At 45.6% G+C, this 20,752-nt stretch overlaps 1 protein-coding gene across 14 annotated transcripts in view; it reads right to left on the reverse strand.

Annotated features, from left to right (window-relative positions):
• The window catches only part of PTPRT (protein tyrosine phosphatase receptor type T), a 1,118,479-nt gene that overhangs the window by 61,370 nt on the left and 1,036,357 nt on the right, over positions 1-20,752 (reverse strand). For 7 of the 14 annotated variants that reach the window (XM_017944801.3, XM_021921811.2, XM_009216105.4 and 4 more), the window contains 2 exons: positions 10,142-10,229; positions 9,709-9,831 (listed from right to left, as the gene is read on the reverse strand). In XM_017944801.3, the coding sequence (XP_017800290.2) occupies positions 9,709-9,831; positions 10,142-10,229 (211 nt within the window). The remainder of the gene's footprint in view (positions 1-9,708; positions 9,832-10,141; positions 10,230-20,752) is intronic. The other 7 variants (XM_017944806.3, XM_017944803.3, XM_017944805.3 and 4 more) reach the window with 1 other exon arrangement.

Below are 20,752 nucleotides of genomic sequence, written 5' to 3' on the forward strand. Positions count from 1 at the left end.
TGGGAGGAGGGAAGGATGAATAGGTGAAGCACAAAGGATGTTTAAGGCAGTGAAACTATTCTATACAATAGTGCAATAGTGGATATATGTCATTGTACATGTGTCAAATCCTATAGAACTGTACAACATAAAAAGGAAACCCGAATAAACTGTGGACTTTAGCTAATAATAATAAATCAATATTAATTAATTGTAATGAATGTACCACAATAATGCAAGATGTTAATAATAGGGGAAACAGTACGTGGGTGGGAGGGAGTACATGGGAATGATGTACTTTCTGCTCAACTTTTCTGTAAACCTAAAACTGCTCTAAAGAAAAATGCTAGGACAATGCCTGGTACACAGCAGGTGCTTAATAAATGATGGTTTGGGGGCTGAATATGAGGCAGGCAGTGAGCTAATAGCAGACATACTTAGAAACTTAGGGCTTTCCATTTGCACTCTGTACCAAATACAGATTCATCTATCTGCAGAGGCAAAGAACTATTGTGTGTGTTCACTAAAGGGTGGAATTCAGCTGCAGGTCCACCAGAAAGGCATCGCAAGGAGTGGCAGTGTCCTCATGGTTTATTTATTCCTTTTGGGAGATGCTAATATTATTCTGTGTCCCCTTCTTCTTCTAACTTTATATAATTAGAAGGATAAAAAATCGTGTTTACCCACACGCACATGGAGAAAGATGGGGCGGCAGGCGATGGGAAGGCGTTTATACGAGGTAATTTACAAGCAGCCCAGAATGTTCATTATGCTCTATCTACATTTTGCAAGCTTGAAAAACAGCTAATTTGGTACTCCTTGTTTGATATTCAAGACAAGGAGAGGAGTTAAGAGTCATGCAGAGGAGAAGCAAACTCCTCAATGAGGCAAGAGGAAGGTGCAGGTGCCTGCTCCCCTGGCTCTCAGCTGAGGTGAGAGATGGGCAAGAGCTGGCTGTGAGAAGGAGGGAACTGGTGGCAGAAGGCACAAGGGAGACATGGTACCAAGACACAGATTCAAAGAGCTCCATTTAACAGAAGTCTAGGGGAACATCATCACTCAGTCTGCAGTCAATCTGCTTTTTCTTGCTTGAGGTCAAAGACCAGTGGTATGTTGGTAAATGTTTAACAAACAGCTCCCTGTGGGAAAAAAGGCCCTGATCAGTAATATCTGCTGATTTCTGTGGTGTAAATACTCCCACCATGACCGATTTCAAGCTATCAACATAGCATCAACCAGCTCACAAAATTCCTGAAAATTTAACAATCTGCTCCTGCAAGCTGGTATGAGTCAGCTACAGAACACCACTGACAGAGGACAAAGCCTAGCACACCCCGCAATGTCTTGCATGATCTGATGGTTTGGAACCTACTTATCTCTCCAGCTTCACATACTGCTCTGATAACTGTGGTCTTCTTTCAGTTGCTCAAATGCACTATGTTCACTCTGACCACAGGGTCTTTGCATGTTCAAAGAACACCTCCATCCAAGCTGGCAGTTGTGCCTGGATCCTGGGCCCAAATTCTTCCTCTCTTCATAGCTGACCCCTCACCACATCTGTAGACCCAGCCTATCCCTTCCTAAAACTGGCAGCCAATTCTTGCCTTTAGCAGAAGGGAGGTTATGGATTGGGTAGGGTCTGAAGGCAGACATGAGGCTTGTCACACCCTAACCATATCACCTGGGGCAGGTTACCACTTCCCATGAGCCTTTATTTACCCAGCTATAACATCCAAATCATATATATCTATGCAGGCTTGCTGCAAGGATTAAAAGATGTAAAATATGAACCCACCTGGTATGTTGTAAGAAATTAACACAAATATATCAATTCAGTTTTGTTTTTATTCTAGACCTGGGCCAATAGCATCAGCAGCACCTGGGAACTTGTTTGAAATGGAAATTCTTGGGCCCCAGCCCAGACTCACTGAATCAGAAACTGTGGGGTGGGGCCCAGCAATGTGCATTTTAATATGCCTTCCAGATGATTCTGATACACATTCAGGTTTGAGTATACAGACCAATGTTTAGTGATTTAGCATAGAGGTGCTCTGGTTATTCACTTCAATCTGTCTTGGGAAAGACCAGAAGATCTTACTGGAAATGGGCCATAAGACTAGAGACTCACCTTGTGCCAGGTGGTGGGGAACAGAAATTTACCTGTGCGGAAAGTGTAAGATGTTCCAGGCACTTACCAAATGCCAAAGGATGCTATGCCATTTGATTCTCATAGTAACCCTATGAGGTCTATTATCATCATCCCGTTTCATGAATGAGAAACTCAAGGCTCCAAAAAGTTTCATAACTCAGGAGAAGGTATAGGGATAAGGGCTTCCTTTTAGAGTTGTAGGCTCCTTACTGTCCTGGAACCATGAGATCCATGACCTCCATACCTTGCTATGCCACACCTCTCCAGCTCCCACTTTCCTCCAAGTTCTTGGACTCCAACATTGGTCCTCATCCCACTAAAGTCTCATGGCCACCCCAGATAGAGGGTTCACTTTCCTCCTTCATACAGTTTTAACTCTCAGAACAAACCACAACTCCTTCTCCCTCCCTTCATCATCAAAGATAGCCCAGTAAACCTGTCACCTCAACCCACATCCACTTAAAGAGAGAAAAAAGAGGTGGGGCTGGGGAGAGAATATTATTTGGATACTTGATATTCTTTCTTCCCATCTTCTGGGCACTACAAAGGGTAAAGAACAGTGCATTTTTTTTTTCAGAGAAAAGAGATTTGACTCATTACAATGAATTGTGGAGCTGAAAAACCATTTCCTACAAGTATTGGAAATGTTAATGCCATCATCTTGCAGGAGTGGATAAGGAGGAGGCAGGTAATTCTGCGGAGACTGCCTGGGTACCTCATTGAAGTTAAAGGTCTGCACATTCAATCTTGATTGAATTACCATTATCAAGAGAGGCTGGCTTGGGCATGACGCAGAGACAGCCCGACATTCTGTGTACCTCCTTGTCCTGCCAGATCCATGCTGGCTGAAATGGGAAAACTCCTCTTTGTGGGGTCCTGGGAGGAGCTGCTCCAGTAGATGCAACCTTTGAGGGACTGAAGGGGACTGAAGTTGAGAGGGGCAAGCACCAAGACAGGACCACCTGTGTCCTAACGATGCCATCCAGGCACTGCCCACTGCCCCAGTGACGGGCCTTTCTGAAGGAAGGAAGGGAGGTTTCTTATTTGTATTTCCTCAGAAGAAGAACATGAGATATGTATTTGGATGCAAGTAGTTGGTGTGGGGGGTGATCCCAGGAAACACCAGGAGGGGAGTGGGAAGTGACACAGAGAAGAAATCTAATAGGGGCATGTCATTCAGCAAGTTGCCACTGTGGCCAGTTGAGGCTTAATTTGGCTGAGGAGCTCTGGGAGACATCATAGAAGAATGTGCACCTTCAAGTCATTTCACCTAAGCGGAGAGGGAGCTAGGGTATGTATATACCCACTTCCATCAGTCATTGATTGAGGGCAGGTTCTGGGGACATTTAATATTCTGGCTCTTTGGGCCTGCCCTGCAAGAAGGCAGAGAAGGCTCCAGTGGCCAGAAACTCCTTAGGAAAAGAATGAAAGGTGCTGGCAGTTTGAATTAGCACTAGCACACATGCAAGTAGTGAGTGTTTGGGGATATGCCAGGGTACCAATGATTTCTGCACCACAAGGTATCTGTAGGACCCAGGCAAGGGCCACCCTCAGAGATAGTAAAGCAGAATTGAGGCTGAGAGGAGCACTGAGCAGGGCACCCATTCTGTCACCCCCAGCTCTGTCTCCCCAGGAATCAGCAGAGAAACCTGCTATGAGAAAAGGCCTCTGGGTTTTGTTTTGAGCCTGAATTCCTCACTAGGAGTGGGGGTCCTCTCTGCACACCGTAGCCCCACCTCCTTCTGGAAAAGATGGGCTTCTCTGAAGAGCTCATCTGCTCTGAGGATGGACCTTAGGAACACATTCTCCCCCAAGAAAATGGATATGACTTGATGCAGAGAGGACTCTTTGGTAAGTACTATGTGCCACCCTGGCAGGCAAGAGACCACAGCTCCAGTCATGGCTGTTCTACAGGCTTGCTATGTGACCTTGGGCACGGTGCACTCCATCTCTGGGCCATATCTTCTTGTCTATGAACTCAAAAAGGCTACACTAACTCATCTAGACTTAAAAGTCTGACTTAATTTAATAAACATTCAGATTTAATAAACATTCAGCTTAATTTGGCCTCTCCATCCTGAGAGCTCCCCTAGAGTCATCTGACAGGTGAGAACTTGAAGGTCAGAGAGGTGAAGTGATGATGCTGAAGGTAAACAACAGAACTGCGATGAAAACCTGAGCCCACCTGACCTCATGTCTAAGACCCCAATACACCTGAGCCCAGTGACTTTTCCTAGATTGGTGGAAGAGAAGTCTCAGAAAATGTGCTGATATCCTGTGTGCCCTCAAACCCCCTCTCCACTTCATCTGGCTCTCTAATCCAGGAGGCTGATTGCTATGGCCAAGATTGGACATTGTCAAAGTTGCACATGCATCACCATCACCTGGAGGGCTTTTAGAAATACAGATTGCTAGACTCTGTCCTCAGAATTTCTGATTCAGTCAGTCTGGGGTGGAGCCCAAGAATTAGCACCTCTAATGAGTTCCCAGGTAACGCTGATGCCGCTGCTCTAGGCATTACACTTTGAGAACCACTGGATTAGGTCAACAGATCCCCTGTTCTCTGGATTCTGGTTGGGTCCAGCCAATGGAAAGCACAGGCAGAAGATTGGGCGGAGGGAGGAGAGTGTGATGGAGGTACTTACTCCTCCAGCACCCCTGGGTGGGGTCACCATGGGTGGCTGCCTTGCCACCTAAAGGTCGCACCCACCTCTGGTCAGGTCATCTCTCTTTGGGTCCTGGTAACCCCTCCCTACCGAATCCTTCGTGGTCTGAGGATGGAATTTAGTCCCAAGGTACTACACTATCCCTTGTAGTCTTTCTACATCTAGATTATACTTTTATAAACAACTGATCCCAGAAGGGGGCCTCATTTTGTAACATTTGCAACCTCTGTGATCACTTCGGCTTCTCAGTGTCAGCTCCTTCCTGCCAGTCTAGGAAGCACCTCTAAAAGTTTACATGGAGAATGCTTTGGGATTCCTGATTTCCCTTTGCCAATAGTCTCTGCGCTAGAGTTACTTGGAAGCAAAGGACTCTTTGTTCTTATTTTACCCATTCATTTCCTTCCCTTTCACTTCCTTTCCATGTCCACTCCCTAGAAACCCCACTGTCTCTATTACTAAATTCTAAATAGAATCACTTGGAAGAAAGGGGATATTTTGTCAAGGTCTCTCGTTGTTTCATTTGTAGGCAGTGCCCTCCCTCCTACTTGTCCCCTTTAATCTTTTCTGTTCTCCCTGGCCTGGGCCTTTGTCCTCCACTCCAGCCTCGCAGTGCTCTGGGTTCCTTAAGATGCTAATCACAGCCAGTTTTCTTCTTGCGCCAAGAATATTTCTATTTATCAAGCTGCAGCAGGCTTTGCCTTTGGGAGGGACACATACAAGGGCAGGAACACTTTCCATTCCTCAGGGCTGTTTCTTTTTTACATATCCCATTTCAATTCCAGGGTTTTTTTTGTTTTTTTTTTTTTCCATTTCTCTTTTTTTCTTGATTCCCCTTTATGTCTTGCGCTGCTTTCTGAATTCACTGGTTACCTCAGCACTGTCTCCTTTCAGCACTGAATGCAGACCTGCTCTGGCCCTGATCTCTTGCAGAATGATTGACTCTTAAATTAGAAAGGAGATTCTGGTTTATTTAAACCCATCAAGGTGGTATTGTCAAGGTGCTTCAATTCTGTCTGTCTCCATTTGGGTTTCTCAGAAGTAGATCCAAGACAGAGATTTTAGTCCAAGCAGTTTATGTAGGAGGAGACAGGAATACCAGTAGGAAAGGGGGGCTGTATGACAGGGAAGAGAAAGCAGCTTATTAAGGGTGAGTTTTCAAGCCCATTAAGATTGCAGGTAGCTCATCCTCACCCCTATGGGAACTCCAGAAGGAACTTCAGGGGAACGGTGAAGAAGCTGGGGTATTTCATGGTGGAGGGCTTCTCCTGGGGTTATTAACCCTTCAGGATTTGCAGGCTGCCTGTGTCTGAGCAGGGGATCCTTTCTCAGCTTTGGAGAAAGTCCTCAGTCTAAGAGATGCAGGCAGGGCAGGGCTAGGGTGAAACAAGCTCAGAGCCTCAGCCATAGGCTTTAAGGAGGAGCCTGCTCCCAGAATTGTGCCCATGCAGGGTCAACAGCTGAGCGTGGGCATCTCCCTGCATGTTTCACCCTCATCCTGGCCCTGCACACCCACCCTACCAGCTGCATGCTGCTCACAGTTAGGCCGTGGGAAGTAGGTGGGACACTGATGGCATCTTCTGCAGTCCCAGCGCTGGAGTTCTCATTGCCTTCATTTTTCCTGACTTCCTGGATCCTGCCTTCTCAGAAGCAGCTTGCAGAAGGGTTAGATTGTTCTTGTCCTTCGCTCTCTTGTGTCCCATCTTGCCACTGTCTTCATTCAGGCTCAATATCTTCTTCCTTACTGGAATATCATTGTTCCAAGTGCCACTGGGCCCAGCTTTCTTCACCCCTCCTTTCTGGGTGTTCTCTATCATAGTTGGGAAGCAGAGAGAAGAGACCACTGCTCATGCCCTTCAGAGACTCTCCCACATTCAGTTCCTATTTACTGGGTACTAACCATAGGCCAGGTTTGGGGAAACCAAAGTGGAAGGGAGTCGTGGTCCTGCTGTCATGGAGCATCTATTCTAGCGATGGAGATGGCCATCAACATTCCTCCAAATGCCTGTCAAGCCACAGTCATGACAAGGGCTAAGAAGACATATATAGTGCTCTGGGAGTGAATAGTGGGGCTCTGAATATATTCGAAGGATCAGAAAAATTCCCTAAGCAAGGGATGACTGAGCTGAGATCTGAAGAATACATGGACCTTCACAGGTCACAGAGAGGAAGGAAGAGAACTTTAATAGAACAGAATGTGCAAAGGCCCTGTGACATAGAAGGGCATGGGGAGCTCAAGGAACTGAAGGAAAGCCAGTGTGGCTTCAGGGGAGAGGCTGTGATAGAGAGGGTATCGTGTGAAATAAGACTGAAAAGACGGCTGAGGGCGTTTCCATAAGGAAAACTGAAAAGTGAAGGGAAATCATTCGAAGGGTTTTTAGTGGGAAAATGACATCATCCAATTCATGTTTCAAAGAAGTTTTTCTGGCTTCTATCAGGGATCAGACAGGCAAAAAGTTGGGGCCAAATTAGCTGTGGAGTAACCAGAAAGGAGGCTGGGCAGCGCCAAGTGAGAGCGGATGATGATCTGGGCCAGGCTGCTGCGATGGCAATCCAGGGGAGATACAGAGCATGCCTTCTGACCTCAGGCCCCCCTAGGCTTGGGCCTGGATAGGTAGCCCAGCCTGGGTATCCTTGTCTCTCAAGGATTCAGGGTCCCTTCACTGTGCTCTAGTCATTTCCCCTTCTCCTTCCCTCCTTTCTTCCTTCCTTCTCTCTTTCTTTTTCTTTGTTTTTCCTTTTTTTTTGAGGCAGAGTCTCACTCTGTCACTCAGGCTGTAATGCAGTGGTGCAATCATGGCTCACTGCAGCCTTCACCTTCTGGACTCAAGCAATCCCCCCACCTCAGCCCTCTGAGTAGCTAGGACCACAGGCGTGCACCCCCACACCCAGCTAACGTCTTGTACTTTTTGTAGAGATGGGGTTCAGCCATGTTGCCTAGGCTGGTCTTGAACTCCTGAGCTCAAGGGATCTGCTTGCCTGGGCCTTCCAAAGTGCTGAGATTACAGGCATGAGCCACCACGCCCGGCTGTCATTTTTTCCTTATCTGTGCCACATCTCTAGGAGAAAGACATTTTTAAACCTGTTTTACAGAGAATAAAGGTTAGAGTGATGGGCTAAGATCACATAACTTACAATGTATGGACCCTGTCTGAACTCACAGCCTAACAGGGAGATAAGTGACTATACATTTTAGGGTACAGTATCCACAGTGCAGGAGCAGAGAATGCTGGGGACCAGACAGGGCAAGCAGCTCCCTGTGGCGGAGTGGGGGCTCCCAGGAGCAGGAGCTCCACCTCCCAGGACCCATCACAGGGTCTGCTTAGAGAAGGCCCACATGTCATAAGTCTTAATACATGTTTGCTGACTGTTTGAATATCAGTTCTCAACACTTCACTTGCAAGAAATCTTGCTGTCTGAATTACCATCTTCCAAGAGAAAAATTATAAATGTTTTCTGATTAGTTCTACCATTCATAGCCCATTCCTAAATCAGCACAGGAAACAGCTAAGCTAAAACTTCTGCCTTTTTCTTCCTTTACAATCTGCCTGTATCTTACTCTTTCTTCCTCCAAGTTTTTTCTTAGGCAATGTCTAGACAGTTAAAACAAAACAAAACAAAACAAAACTCTGAATTGTGCTAGAAATAATTTGTCATTCAGGATCCTTTTTTTTTTCCTTTTGGATGAACTGGATTACTCTGAGCTGAGACCAAGGGATGCTCCTCACACCATTGGTGAGATGTCAAAAGGTCCAGGTTGGTTACACTGAGTCAGACAAAGGCTGTTGTAGACTCCTGTTCTAATTAGAATACATGCTTAGCATTTTGTATGAGATAACTTTGTCTTCTCTGTATTTATGTTACTTTGAAGGCTGTACCTACCAATGTTTGGCAGTGACAATACTTGTGTGTTACCTATGCATGACATTCAGTTCTGTGGCAGTCTGTCTCCTCCTCACCCCCCAGAACTGAATACCATGCACCTGTCACACACAAGTTATTGTCATTGTTCAGGCCCCATTATCCCTTGGTGAGACTCTTGCAGTAGTCTGCTGACAGATCCCTCTGCTACCAGCCTTTCCCAATGAAGTACAACTTCCATATCTGCTGCCCTAGTGATCTTTCCAAAATGGACATCTGATCATGCCCACCTCTCCCCCACCAACCTGCCTTCTTCCATGTCCCCACAGGACATGTCCTGAGTACTCAGTGAATCCTGGGTAATAAAATAAGGTGGAATGATAGATCCATGCTGCTCATCAGTGACCTCAAGAAAGTAACCCTATGGGTAAGAGTCATGGTGCCAGGCACTGCAGCAAGAGTTTTATGTGCCTTTAAATGCTCCTCCTATTATCTTCATCATTTTAAAGGGGAGGATACGAAAGTTTACAGAGGTCAGGTAACTTTCCCCGGGCCCTACAGTTGGGATAGAAACCTGGGCAGTTTGACTCCAGAGGGCGCTAACTACTCTGCACCGCTGACTTCATCAATGAGTCACTCACTGGGGTTGCCTACAGGAAAGGTAAATCTCATTGCTGAGCACAGGCAATGTCCTTCCTTAGCCCTGCATAAGAACGTGCTTTCCCCTACAGGCTCAGCACCTCCCGAGTTGCACTGATGCAGACCTGAGGGCAGGCCCTCACCTCGGAGCCCCTGCCCTGCTATAGTGGGGTCAGGTAGAATCTGTGTTGCCTTAAACTCTGTCTCTTGTATGATAGGAGTAGCCCCGGGCTCCTGTGGGGCCTGAGCTGGGCATACCCCAAGCCCCAGGTGTATGCCAGAGTTACTGGCTTCTTCTGAGCATCAGCCTTTACTTCTGAGCATCGGCCAATGTGACTCCACCTTCTTGGAGGAGCACCATTCTCTTGCCCGGGTGCTTCGGCCCCTCCCTCACAGACTGGGGCCCATGCTCCTCACCCCAGGTTGCTGCCAAAGTCCTCCTTTGAATTAGAGGAGCTTCTGGGAACACAGAGCTCATCTCTTTGTCCAGCTGTGGGGTCTTCTGCATGCCAGCCCTTTTGGCTGGGCTTCCTCCCCGACCTGAGGAATTGAGCAGGCAATGCTCGGTGAGACCCAGCCTTCAGAGGTTCTACCCCAAGAGGCTTCATGGTTCTGCTGTGCCCTGACCCAGCTCCCTGCCTGCTCCCTCCGGCTGAGATCAGCCATGCTCTGTCATCCAGTCTAGGGATGACAATAAGGCTGAAATAAAGCTTCCATCTTGGCATGTGGATACAAAGCTAGAGACATCAAAGATTATTTGATAACGAATTCCAGGTAAATAATAGTAATAGCCTCTTTTCCCCTGTGTCCTCAACACCCGAATCTTAGGAGCTCCCAGAAGGGCACCTACAGGATATGATGTTCCCATATCGATTCTTATTGCGGTTTTCATCCTCCTTGGCTGTGTCCCACGAAGCTGTCTGCCCCTCTGGTAAGGCCTAAAAAGCAAGGACAGAGTGGTTAGAGTGGCCTGAGATAGGAGCTTTATGGAAGTGGAGATGAACCAACAGGGGGAAGTGAGACCCAGTGCGATGGGACTCCTAGTGGAAAGGGCTAGATGTCCTTGGATGGGGAGGACGTAGATTTTGGTCTTTCCATGGACCAATTCCCTTGTTCATTGTTTCAAATGTTATTGATGTCTTCTGTGTCATGAGTTCACAATCTAGCCCAGTAGGGGAATAGCTTGTCCATTCATTGAATTATTCATTCATACATTCAACAGATACTTATTGAGCCCCTAACATGGGCTGGGCACTGTTTTAGGTACTAGGGATACAGAGAAACAGACAAGTTCCCCTTGAGCTTCCAGTCAACTAGGAAATGTAGCAAATGAAAAAGTAAATGTGTAATTTTAGATATGAAAAATGCTATGATGAAAATAAAGCAGGATAAAGGGATAGTGATGAGGAATGAGAATTATTTCAGATTATACACTCTGGGAGGGCTCCTCCAAGAAGGTGACATTTAAGTTACAGTAGTCCTCACTTATCCTTGGAGGATTTGCTCCTAGACCCCCCAGTGGGGACTCCTGAAACCATGGATATTACCGAACCCTATATATACTATGTTTTCTCTTATACATACATACCTGTGATAAAGTTCAATTTATAAATTAGGCATAGCAAGAGATTAAGAACAACAATAGAATTACAACAATATACTATAAGTTATGTAAATGCAGTCTTTCTCTCTCTCTCCAAATATCTTAATATTTTTTGACTGCAATTGACCTTGGGTAACTGAAACCATGAAAAGCAAAACTGCAGATAAGGGGGACTGCATTAATGATAGATACTATAATTCCTTAATATGAAAGAGCCAGTCACACCAAGAAAAGTAGAAAGTGCTTTTCAGGCAGAGGGAACAGCAGGTGCAAAGATGGTCAGGCAGCAACCAAATGACCATATTCAAGGACTGGAGTGATGTGAAGAGGGGAGAAGTAGTGATGGTAGTATCTAGAGTGGATGGGGGAGTCCAGATTATATAAGGCATTGCTATTACTGGTTAATTAATTGGGCATTATTCTAAGTATGATGAAAAATCATCAGAGGGTTTTGGGCAGGGGAATCATCTGATCTGATTCATGTATTTCAAAGTACAATCTGGCTCATGTATGGAACACAGGCTCTGGGAGGGCCATAGAGGAAGCAGGGAGATCTGCTAGAAAGTTGTGGCAGTACTCCAGGCAACACATGATGGTACCTTGGACTCTTAGACAAGGGTGGTGGTGGTGGACGTGTGAGAAGTGATTATTTGCAGGATGTTCAGTTGAATATTGTTGACTTGGGTTGTCTCGGAAGCAGACTCAGAGATAAGAAGTCAGGCACAAGTAGTTTGTTTGGGAGGCAATCCCAGGGAGTTTGGGTGGGAGAATGGGGAAGTGGTACAATCAAGGGAATGAAGTCGATATAGGGCACATCAATGAGCAGGTTACCACTGTGGGCAACTGGGGCTTAATCCAGTGGGCACATCTCATGCCTCACAGCTATCCCACCATGGGGGTGGTACAAAGTTGGGGTAGTTATTGATGAGTTCTCATCCAGTATTGGTTGAGGACAACTCTTGGAAACTCCCCAGCACTTCTTCCATGCTCTATGGGCAGAGTGTGCATATTCTTCTGTCTTGAAGAAGCCCTCAGGCAAAAAGTCACAGGTGCTTACAGGAGGAAACCGTCAGGTGGGCATGCATGGGAACAGTGAGTGTAGACTGGATTTGTGCAGGGCACCAACACATCTGCCATAGATGCCGACTGTGAAGGAAAGGGAGGAATGAAGGCTGGCCCTTAGAACATTGAAGAACTGAGTGGAAAGAGATGTTATTTATTGAGATGGAGAAGCCTGGGTTAGAAACAGGATTGGGGAGGTAAGAATTAAGTGTTGTATTTTGGGTAAAGTGCTTAGAAGAGTGCCTAGCATTGAATACTGCATACTTTTTAAAAAATATGTTCAAAATAACAAATAATGGCAGCCACATTTGAGATGCCTATTGGATATCCAAGCTGATGTTGAATAGGCAGTTGGACACAGACACCCAGAGCTTAGGGGTAGGGAGGAGAGAAAAGTCATCAGTCAGTTTAAGAGGATGGCAACCACCGATAATACAGACAAGTCAACAAACATGAGACAATTTGCAAGAGTTGTGAGCCAAGTGGTATGGAAATACAGGGAAGGGTACAGTCAGTTATTTCATAGAGAGGGAGGACGGGCAGTTAAGGGCGTGGAAACAGCTGTAGAAAAGCTGCAGAAGCATGACGATCAGACCGTGTTTTGATTACTGTCTCTACTCTACCTTTAGTAGTATAGGCTGAACATCCTGCTCACGCCCTTGCATTGCTTCTGAGACTGAATTTGTAACACCTTCAGTCTACACAGCTCTCTGTCAGCAGTGCAGGAGAACCCACCATTCATCTTAATACACCAGCCTTGCCTTTGCCCATCTATTCCTTACTAGGTCCATCCTAAGCAAGGAAGAACCTGTAACCAGGTTGATCCGAAATTCAGCCCCTCAATAAGCCCTATTTTATTGGCAGGTTCTGAACAGGCCAGTGCTCACACACGGCTCCACCTGTCTTGCATCTGGTCTGTCAAGTGTTAAATCAACCTGAGTGAGTCTTTTCCTAGAGTGGGAGTTGGAATGCTTTTTCTGTAATGGGCAAACTAGAAAGCAGTTTGGGCTTTGTGAGTTGTGTGGACTCTGTTGCAACAACTCAAACTTATACTCAACTCTACTGTTGTAGAGTGAAAACAGTCACAGATAAAATGCAAACAAATGGCCATGGCTGTGTTCCAATACATCTTTATTTACAAAAACTGGCATTGGGACCGGGTGCAGTGGCTCATGCCTGTAATCCCAGCACTTTGGGAGGCTGAGGCGGGCAGATCACAAGGTCAGCAGTTGAAGACCAGCCTGGCCAATGTGGTGAAACCCCGTCTGTACTAAATATACAAAAATTAGCCGGGCATGGTGACACATGTCTGTAGTCCCAGCTACTTAGGAAGTTGAGGCAAAAGAATTGCTTGAACCCAGGAGGTGGAGGTTGTAGTGAGCCAAGATCATGCCACTGCACTCCAGCCTAGGCAACAGTGAGACTTTGTCCCAATAAATAATTAGATAGATAGATAGATAGATAGATAGATAGATAGATAGATAGATAGGTGTTGGGCTAGATTTAGCCTATGGCTATAGCTTGCTGACCTTTATTATAGAAGCATGACTATGATCCTCATCCATGCAGTGGTTGAGTAGGTGGAATTCGTGCTCATTCTGCTACCTAGCAACTTCAGATTCATTAGAGGGTACAGGAAGGAGTTCTTTGCCTGGGCTTCTCAGGCTGAGCCATGTTCTACAACTTAGCCTTTCTTAGGTTTTAGACTGTGTTAATAAAATGCCTTCCTAGCTATTAATGGGTCATAATTTTGTTCTTTCTATATCCAATGTCGTTAGACAAACATCCTGGAAGAGAATCAAAACAGGTGCTAGGCTTTGGGTATCAATCTCTGACCTAAATCTGGGTAGGGCAAAAATGTTATAAGGATAAGTAAGTGCTCATTTTACAAATGTGGGGCTTATGTCTCACTTTTCTCCCTTGTTCTTTCTCCTTCTCCTTTTCCTGTTTCTCTTCTTGCTCCTCATTCTACCAAACCTTACATCCATCCTGCCACCAATTTAGGCCATCTCTAGGTGGAAGATGCTTCTAGGTACTGCAGGTAACTCTTAGAACTCAGATTCCAGCCCTAGCCTCCTCCTCTATCCCAGCCAGGTAGCTCCAGCTCCTCCAGGAAACTTGCCAGGTCTGTTCTCTGTATGTGAAGGGAGGTTGTTGCTTTCAGTGTTAGCACTGGATTTCTGGATGTCAAAGATGATCTACTGAGGGTGGATTTTGCACTTGAAACCCTCTGTGATAAAAGCCAATTGTTCATCCAAACACGTCCCCCTGAAAGTGGGGTGAAGCCAAAAGCAGGACAGCATGACTGTTTTCATACTGATTTTTTGAAAAAAGAATTGTGTTGAGTACTTGCCATGTGCCAGGGTTTGGGTTACTGTTATCTTAAGGTCTCTTTATGACTGCACATTAGAATCACCTGGGGAGGCTTTATGACTCCCAAAGCCAAGGTCCCCCCCAAGACCAATGAAGTCAGACTCTCTGGGGTGGAGCACAGGCATTGGTAGTGTTTAAAGCTCCCCAGCTGATGCTGCTATGCAGCCATAATTTTTGCAAATAGTGACTTTAAAATACTTCCCTATGAGTCTCCTCATTGGTTTCTTTTGTTTTGGGTTTGTCCCCTCCAATCCATTCTCCACTGTAGTCAGAGAGATCTTTCTAAAATGTGAATAGGACCCAGTGACTCCTCTTGCCATTGCCTTCAGGATACATTTCAAACCCTTTAGTGCAACGTCCTTAACGACTTCACCCCAAATGCCCCTGCAGCCTCAATTCTTGTCCTTACATCTATATTGCCAGTTATAAGGTGTTTAAAGTTTATAAGACTTTTTACATGCTGTTCCCTTTGCCTGAAAGTCCCTTCCATCTGAGTCCCTCTGACAAACTCCTACATATCCTTCAAAACTCAGTGTAAGCATCTTCTTTGTGGAATCTTCTCTGTTCACTTTCCCTCACCCCACTGCATCCCCAGGTAAAGCCAGTTACTTCTATTATTAGATGGACTTCTTTGCATCTCATAATTTAACTCTGTTTCTCAACTTGGCCATGGGCTTCTCCAGGGAAAGGGCAGCATCTTTGTCACGACAGTATCTCCAGAATGTGATGCTGGCTCTATACTTCAGATGTGCTTGAAAGGCCTCTTTAGGATGAATGAATGAGTGAAATAATTAGTGAATGAGGTGGCTTCTGTGCTTTCAGAGGGCAAATATCCTGGGATCTTAGAGGTGTCGGTGACCTTGAAAATGGCCTAGTTGAGTTCCCATCCACAATGGCCTTCCAAGCAGCTGAGAAGTGGATCCATAGCATCTATCACTTGGATACCCTCCATGACAGACAGCTCACCACTTCTCCAACTTTTGGCCTCACTTTCGGACAGACTCGCCAGAGTTTTTTCTTTACTCAACCTCACTGTACTTTGCCTATGCCATCTCATGGGGCCCCACAGAGTAAATGTTTGCCCTTTCTCTGTCCTGTGACATCCTGCAGAGATTTGATGAAAGTCTCTTCTGTTCACTCCCAGAATCCTTGAATGGCAGTTTGGGGTCCTCTCACCATCAACAAACACCATGCCTTCCAGGAGACACCCCAGCATGCCCCTATCCCTCGACAATCCTAAACCAAACAAAACAGTTGTGATAAGTGAGTGGCACTTTGTGGGGAACCACACAGGCCCTGTCATGGTCCTGGGAGCCTCCGCCTCCCTTAGTGGAGGCTGAAGCGGACTGAGTGGGCCTGGAGGCTGTGACGATGTTGACAGAAGCAGAGGAGGGATGCCTAATAGAGCCACTGGGAGGGAGTGGTAATGACCCCGTAATTGGCAGACTTTGATCACACATCCATTTCCCTTTTTGGGGAGCTACAATCTAATAAGGGATAATCTCTTGAAGGAAAAAAAAATATGAGGGGGAAAAGTATGAAAGAGAGACTCATCTCCATCTTCAAAGTGAGCAAGCCGAGGGCATTATTTTTCCATTAGTGGCTAGTTACAGTAGATTGACCAGGGAATGGTGGCAGTCATTAGGCGCTAATCACATTCTTTTGAAACCAAAATTGCCATCTCATTATGTTCATCCATTATCAATCTCCACTTTCCTTTTCTCATTCTCTTCTCCTGAGAGTGCTGAGCCCTATTTTTACATTTCTCTCTGCGTGTGAAAATGTTTCCTACTCTTCAACAGTGTTGCTTTTCCAAGGCAGTCTTTTTTTGTTGTTGTTGTTCAAAAAATGTATTTGGGGATGTCCTTCTCCCTGGAGAGCTGCGCTGTGGTATTTATAGAATCCTCAAAAGTCAGATTTGGAAGGGTCTTTTGAGAAAATTATTGACTCATTTTATAGATCAGCAAAGTGAGGTCCCGAGACAGGAAATGACTTGCCCAAGAATATACACTGAGTCTGTCCCACTCCCTCCCTCGATCACTTCCTTCCTTCCCCAGAGACCATCTGGATGCCAGGTGCTGGGATAGACAGGGACCGGGGCAAGGGACTACCTAGGTTGTGTGGGCAAAACTCTGAAAAGGGGAGATCTGAGAGGGAGAAAAGCAGCCCCTGAATTCTGGGAGCTGACCTGGCACTCACAGGTGGGCCTTGGTGCTCTCCTGCTGAACATGGACAATTTCACGGAAGACTAACCACAGGCAAGGCCGCTCTGAGGCCATGATGAAACAAGACAAAAACAAGTTGTATCTGGACGCAGACAAAAATATGAACATTGTCCAAGCCAAAAAAAAAAAAAATTACCAAACACCCCCCTATTCTGGTTAATATGAGCGACTACCGATTCTTTGCCAATTACAGCTCTAGCCTCTGTCTGATCTTCCCTTCTTTTAGGTAAGATGTACTACGATATCTAATCATACCACTTCCCAGTGTGTCCAACCTAAAACAAAGCCTCACCTCCTTAGGCACTCTTTCAAATCAGCAAACACAGCCCACATTCTGAGTCCTTTCTAACATCCTCTTCCTGAAATATCCCACAGGAATGCGCACTTCCAGGTATGCATGTACCTCACTGCAACAAGTAATAAATCCAACTCCAGGAGGTGTGTCCCTGCTGATCTCTGGCCAATATATTTCAGCTAAAAACCAAAGGATAAGCAGGTACCAGCTTTGGCAAGAGCTCGGGAAAGAAGGTTCCATTCAGAGGGAACAGCAAGTGCAGAGGCTCTGGGATGGAATAAGTTATTTGTGTTCTAGAACTTGAAGGGAGGCTCTCCAGAGCAGAGAGAATAAGAGGAGGATGACAAATAATGTGGATTTGGCTTGGGGTTGGGGCAGGGTGTTCAATCAAGGTCTCGTGGACCAAGGACAAGAACGTGAGTTTTATTATAATTCAGTGGGAATGTTTTGGAATTTCTTTCTTTTTTTTTTTTGAGATGGAGTTTCACTCTTGTTGCCCAGGCTAGAGCACAATGGCATGATCTCAGCTCACCACAGCGTCCACCTCCTGGGTTCAAGTGATTCTCCTGCCTCAGCCTCCCGAGTAGCTGCGATTACAGTCCTGTGCCACCACATCCGGCTAATTTTTGTATTTTTAGTAGAGGCGGGGTTTTTCCATGTTGGTCAGGCTGGTCTTGAACTCCCGACCTCAGGTAATCTGCCCGCTTTGGCCTCCCAAAGTGCTGGGATTACAGGCGTGAGCCACCACGCCCGGCCCAGAAACTTTGAGGGGGAGGCTGAGCCAGTGCCAGCATTATGATAAATGGCAGACAGTGCTTGTCACTGGAATCTTCTTTATCCTTGATAATAGGCTTTATAGATTTTAGAATAAAATTATCATCTGATACCCGCCCCAGACTAACTCTCCCTGTGATTGCAACCCACCCTCCTATCCACAGAACTGAGTCCATGGCAGGCTCAGACCACATGGCCACAAGTCACAGACTTCTTGTGTTCTGCTGTGCTGACTTAGTCCACAGGACTATGAAACCTACCTTAATGTCCCATTTAGTACATTAATTATCTGCTAGAACTGAGAATGATCCCTGATGCCTGTGTGGCTGATTTTTTCTTCTACCTGGCTCTACTGAGCCAAACCAACAGAAGCTTGCCATCCTTCTTGAGATACTCTTCTTTGCATCTAAGGCTTTTTGAGTTATGCCTAAAATAGTAAGATGTCAAAACACAAAGCTTCCTAGAGCAGCTCACTACCAATTCAAGGCTGGGGGCGTGCCAGCCCATTTCGTTTACCTGTTCACCTCCTATCCTCAGCAGATTCTGTCATTTGCAATGCCCCCCTTCACTCCCCTTCACTTGACTGTATCCCTGGAGATAATTGGATATGTTATGCCCTAGGGTGCAGCAAAACCAGGCCCAGGGATCGCTGATGAGGCAGTTCCTGGCTGATGCTCCAGGGCACAGCTGAGGGCTTGCCTCCTCCATGTTCAGTCCAGCCTGCCAGGATTTCCCCACACCCCTGCCCAGCACTGTGCTCTCCTGGTGCAGGGAAGACTCTGGAGAGGTCTTCAGCAAGGAGGCACCATTTTACCTGGGTCTTTCCTTCATTCGTCTTGTCAAGAAATACCCCTTGCACACTAACTGTGTATACGAGTCAGGGAAAAGGCAGAGCTTTGCAAAAGGTGGACAGACTAGAGTGTTTGAATATTTTTACTGCAAATAAGTTCACCACTTCGAGTGTCAGTAAACGTTTCTGAAAACAGTCAGTAATACATCCTGCAGGTTATGGGGGGGAAGGCTTTAACTGTACAGAAGTAGTACAAGGTAACTTTTTGGTTGATGAAATTCTCATGTGTCCTGATTGTGTTGGTGTTTATACGACTCTATGCATTAGTTAAAACTCATAAAACTGTACACTCTCCCAAAATTAATTTTATAGTACATTTTTAAAAATGGAAAATAACACACCCCACAGAATTTTGTGATGATTAGTGACTACCCAAGACAATACCCATAGCACCTGGCACAATGCCTGCTACACAGTAAGTGCTCAGAATCTTCCATCTTCCATATCCTCTTTCCCAGTGATATAATATTGAGCCTTTTTGGCCCACTTGTGGAAATCATTCTCTTGCCATCTTCAGTCAAAAACATCCAGGATTTTTTTTTTTAAATTTTACTTTAAGTTCTGGGATACATGTGCAGAACATGCCGGTTTGTTACATAGGTATACATGTGCCATGGTCGTTTGCTGCACCTATCAACCTGTCATCTAGGTTTTAAGCCCCGCATACATTAGGTATTTGTCCTAATACTCTCTCTCCCCTTGCCCTCCTCACTACCCCCCGACAGGCCCCGGGGTGTCATACTCCCCTCCCTGTGTCCATGTGTTCTCTTTCTTCAACTCCCACTTATGAGTGAGAACATGCGGTGTTTGGTTTTCTGTTCCTGTGTTAGTTTGCTGAGAATGATGGTTTCCAGCTTCATCCATGTCCCTGCAAAGGACATGAACTCATTCTTTTCTATGGCTGCATAGTATTTCATGGTATATATGTTCCACATTTTCTTTATCCAGTCTATCATTGATGGGCATTTGGGTTGGTTCTAAGTCTTTGCTGTTGTAAATAGTGCTGCAGTAAACATATGTGTACATATGTCTTTATAGTAGAATTATTTATAATGCTTTGGGTATATACCCAGTAATGGGATTGCTGGGTCAAATGGTATTTCTGGTTCTAGATCCTTGAGGAATTGCCACACAGTCTTTCACAATGGTAGAAACATCTAGTGGGTTTTTTTTTTTTTTTTTCTTACAAGGGCAAAGATGGGAACTCTCTGAAACATCTATTCTGGTTTGTCTCAGACCAAAGGAATTCCCGGGATGTAGGACTTTGTTTTAAAACTGGGACCATTTTGGGCAAATTGGGACAAGCTGGTCCCTCTAGGTATAGGTAAAATAGCATTTAGGGAATGGGAATGTTTCATAATCTGTTGGGAGCCTAAGGTCTGGCCTCTATTGTGGTCCACAGGTTCAGTGAACACATTTACTAATGTCAATGGTCAGCTTGTGAGTGACAAGGGAATCACAGCTCTGCAGGTTATGCACAATCCAAGGGCATTGCACCTACGGAAGCACCATGCATATGGCAGAAATTTTAGGGTTTCCATATTTATTATGAACATTTTCTGGAAGGTGACAGTCAAATATCTTGAGACAGGTGCACATTTTGCTATTTCACTGTAAGGTGCTGTAGGAGTTAGTGGTGGCCTTGGCAGAGGCCAAGCTTTCAACAAATTCTACCTTCTGTGCTGAAAAGCACAAGACTTAGGGATTATAAATGTGGACAGAGAAGGCAGGAGAGGATGACTAATGACGTCTACTCAGTGGCATCAGGAGAGCAAATATTATTGCGTACCATGTCACTAAATAGACAGTAATTTATGAGTTCTGCTTGTGAAGCTAAGTAGAAAATCAGATTGCAGCAAGATGGGGGTATTTGTCTGTGACAGGAGCTTTGATCAAGGCAGAGAAGTTGAGTGCAAGTCTGCATGCAAGTCACAAAGTACTCTTTAAAAGGCCCAATTAAAAGCTACAAGACCTCCTTTAGATGACAAGTTCCCTGCCTTCAAGAAGTCTATAGCTTAATGGGGACTCTCACACGAGGGTACCTCTATTCCTCCCAGCTGTGAGCCTACAATCTTGGGGATCCCCATAACTCACTTCGGGCTACAGACTTCCAGCTGCCTTCACGCGTCTCCATGGTCATGCATGAGCTTCTGGGTGGCTGACTCTAGGCCAGCAACTCTCCTCTAAACTTGCAGCCAGCTACATTGAAGAGGCAGACTGCCAGGGGCCATGATCATAACCTTGGTAACTCTCTTCAAGAAAACTGTGCAAGGGGTATA

Source organism: Papio anubis, chromosome 16 (assembly GCF_008728515.1).
Source record: "Papio anubis isolate 15944 chromosome 16, Panubis1.0, whole genome shotgun sequence".
In the NCBI taxonomy this organism is placed as follows: domain Eukaryota; kingdom Metazoa; phylum Chordata; class Mammalia; order Primates; family Cercopithecidae; genus Papio; species Papio anubis.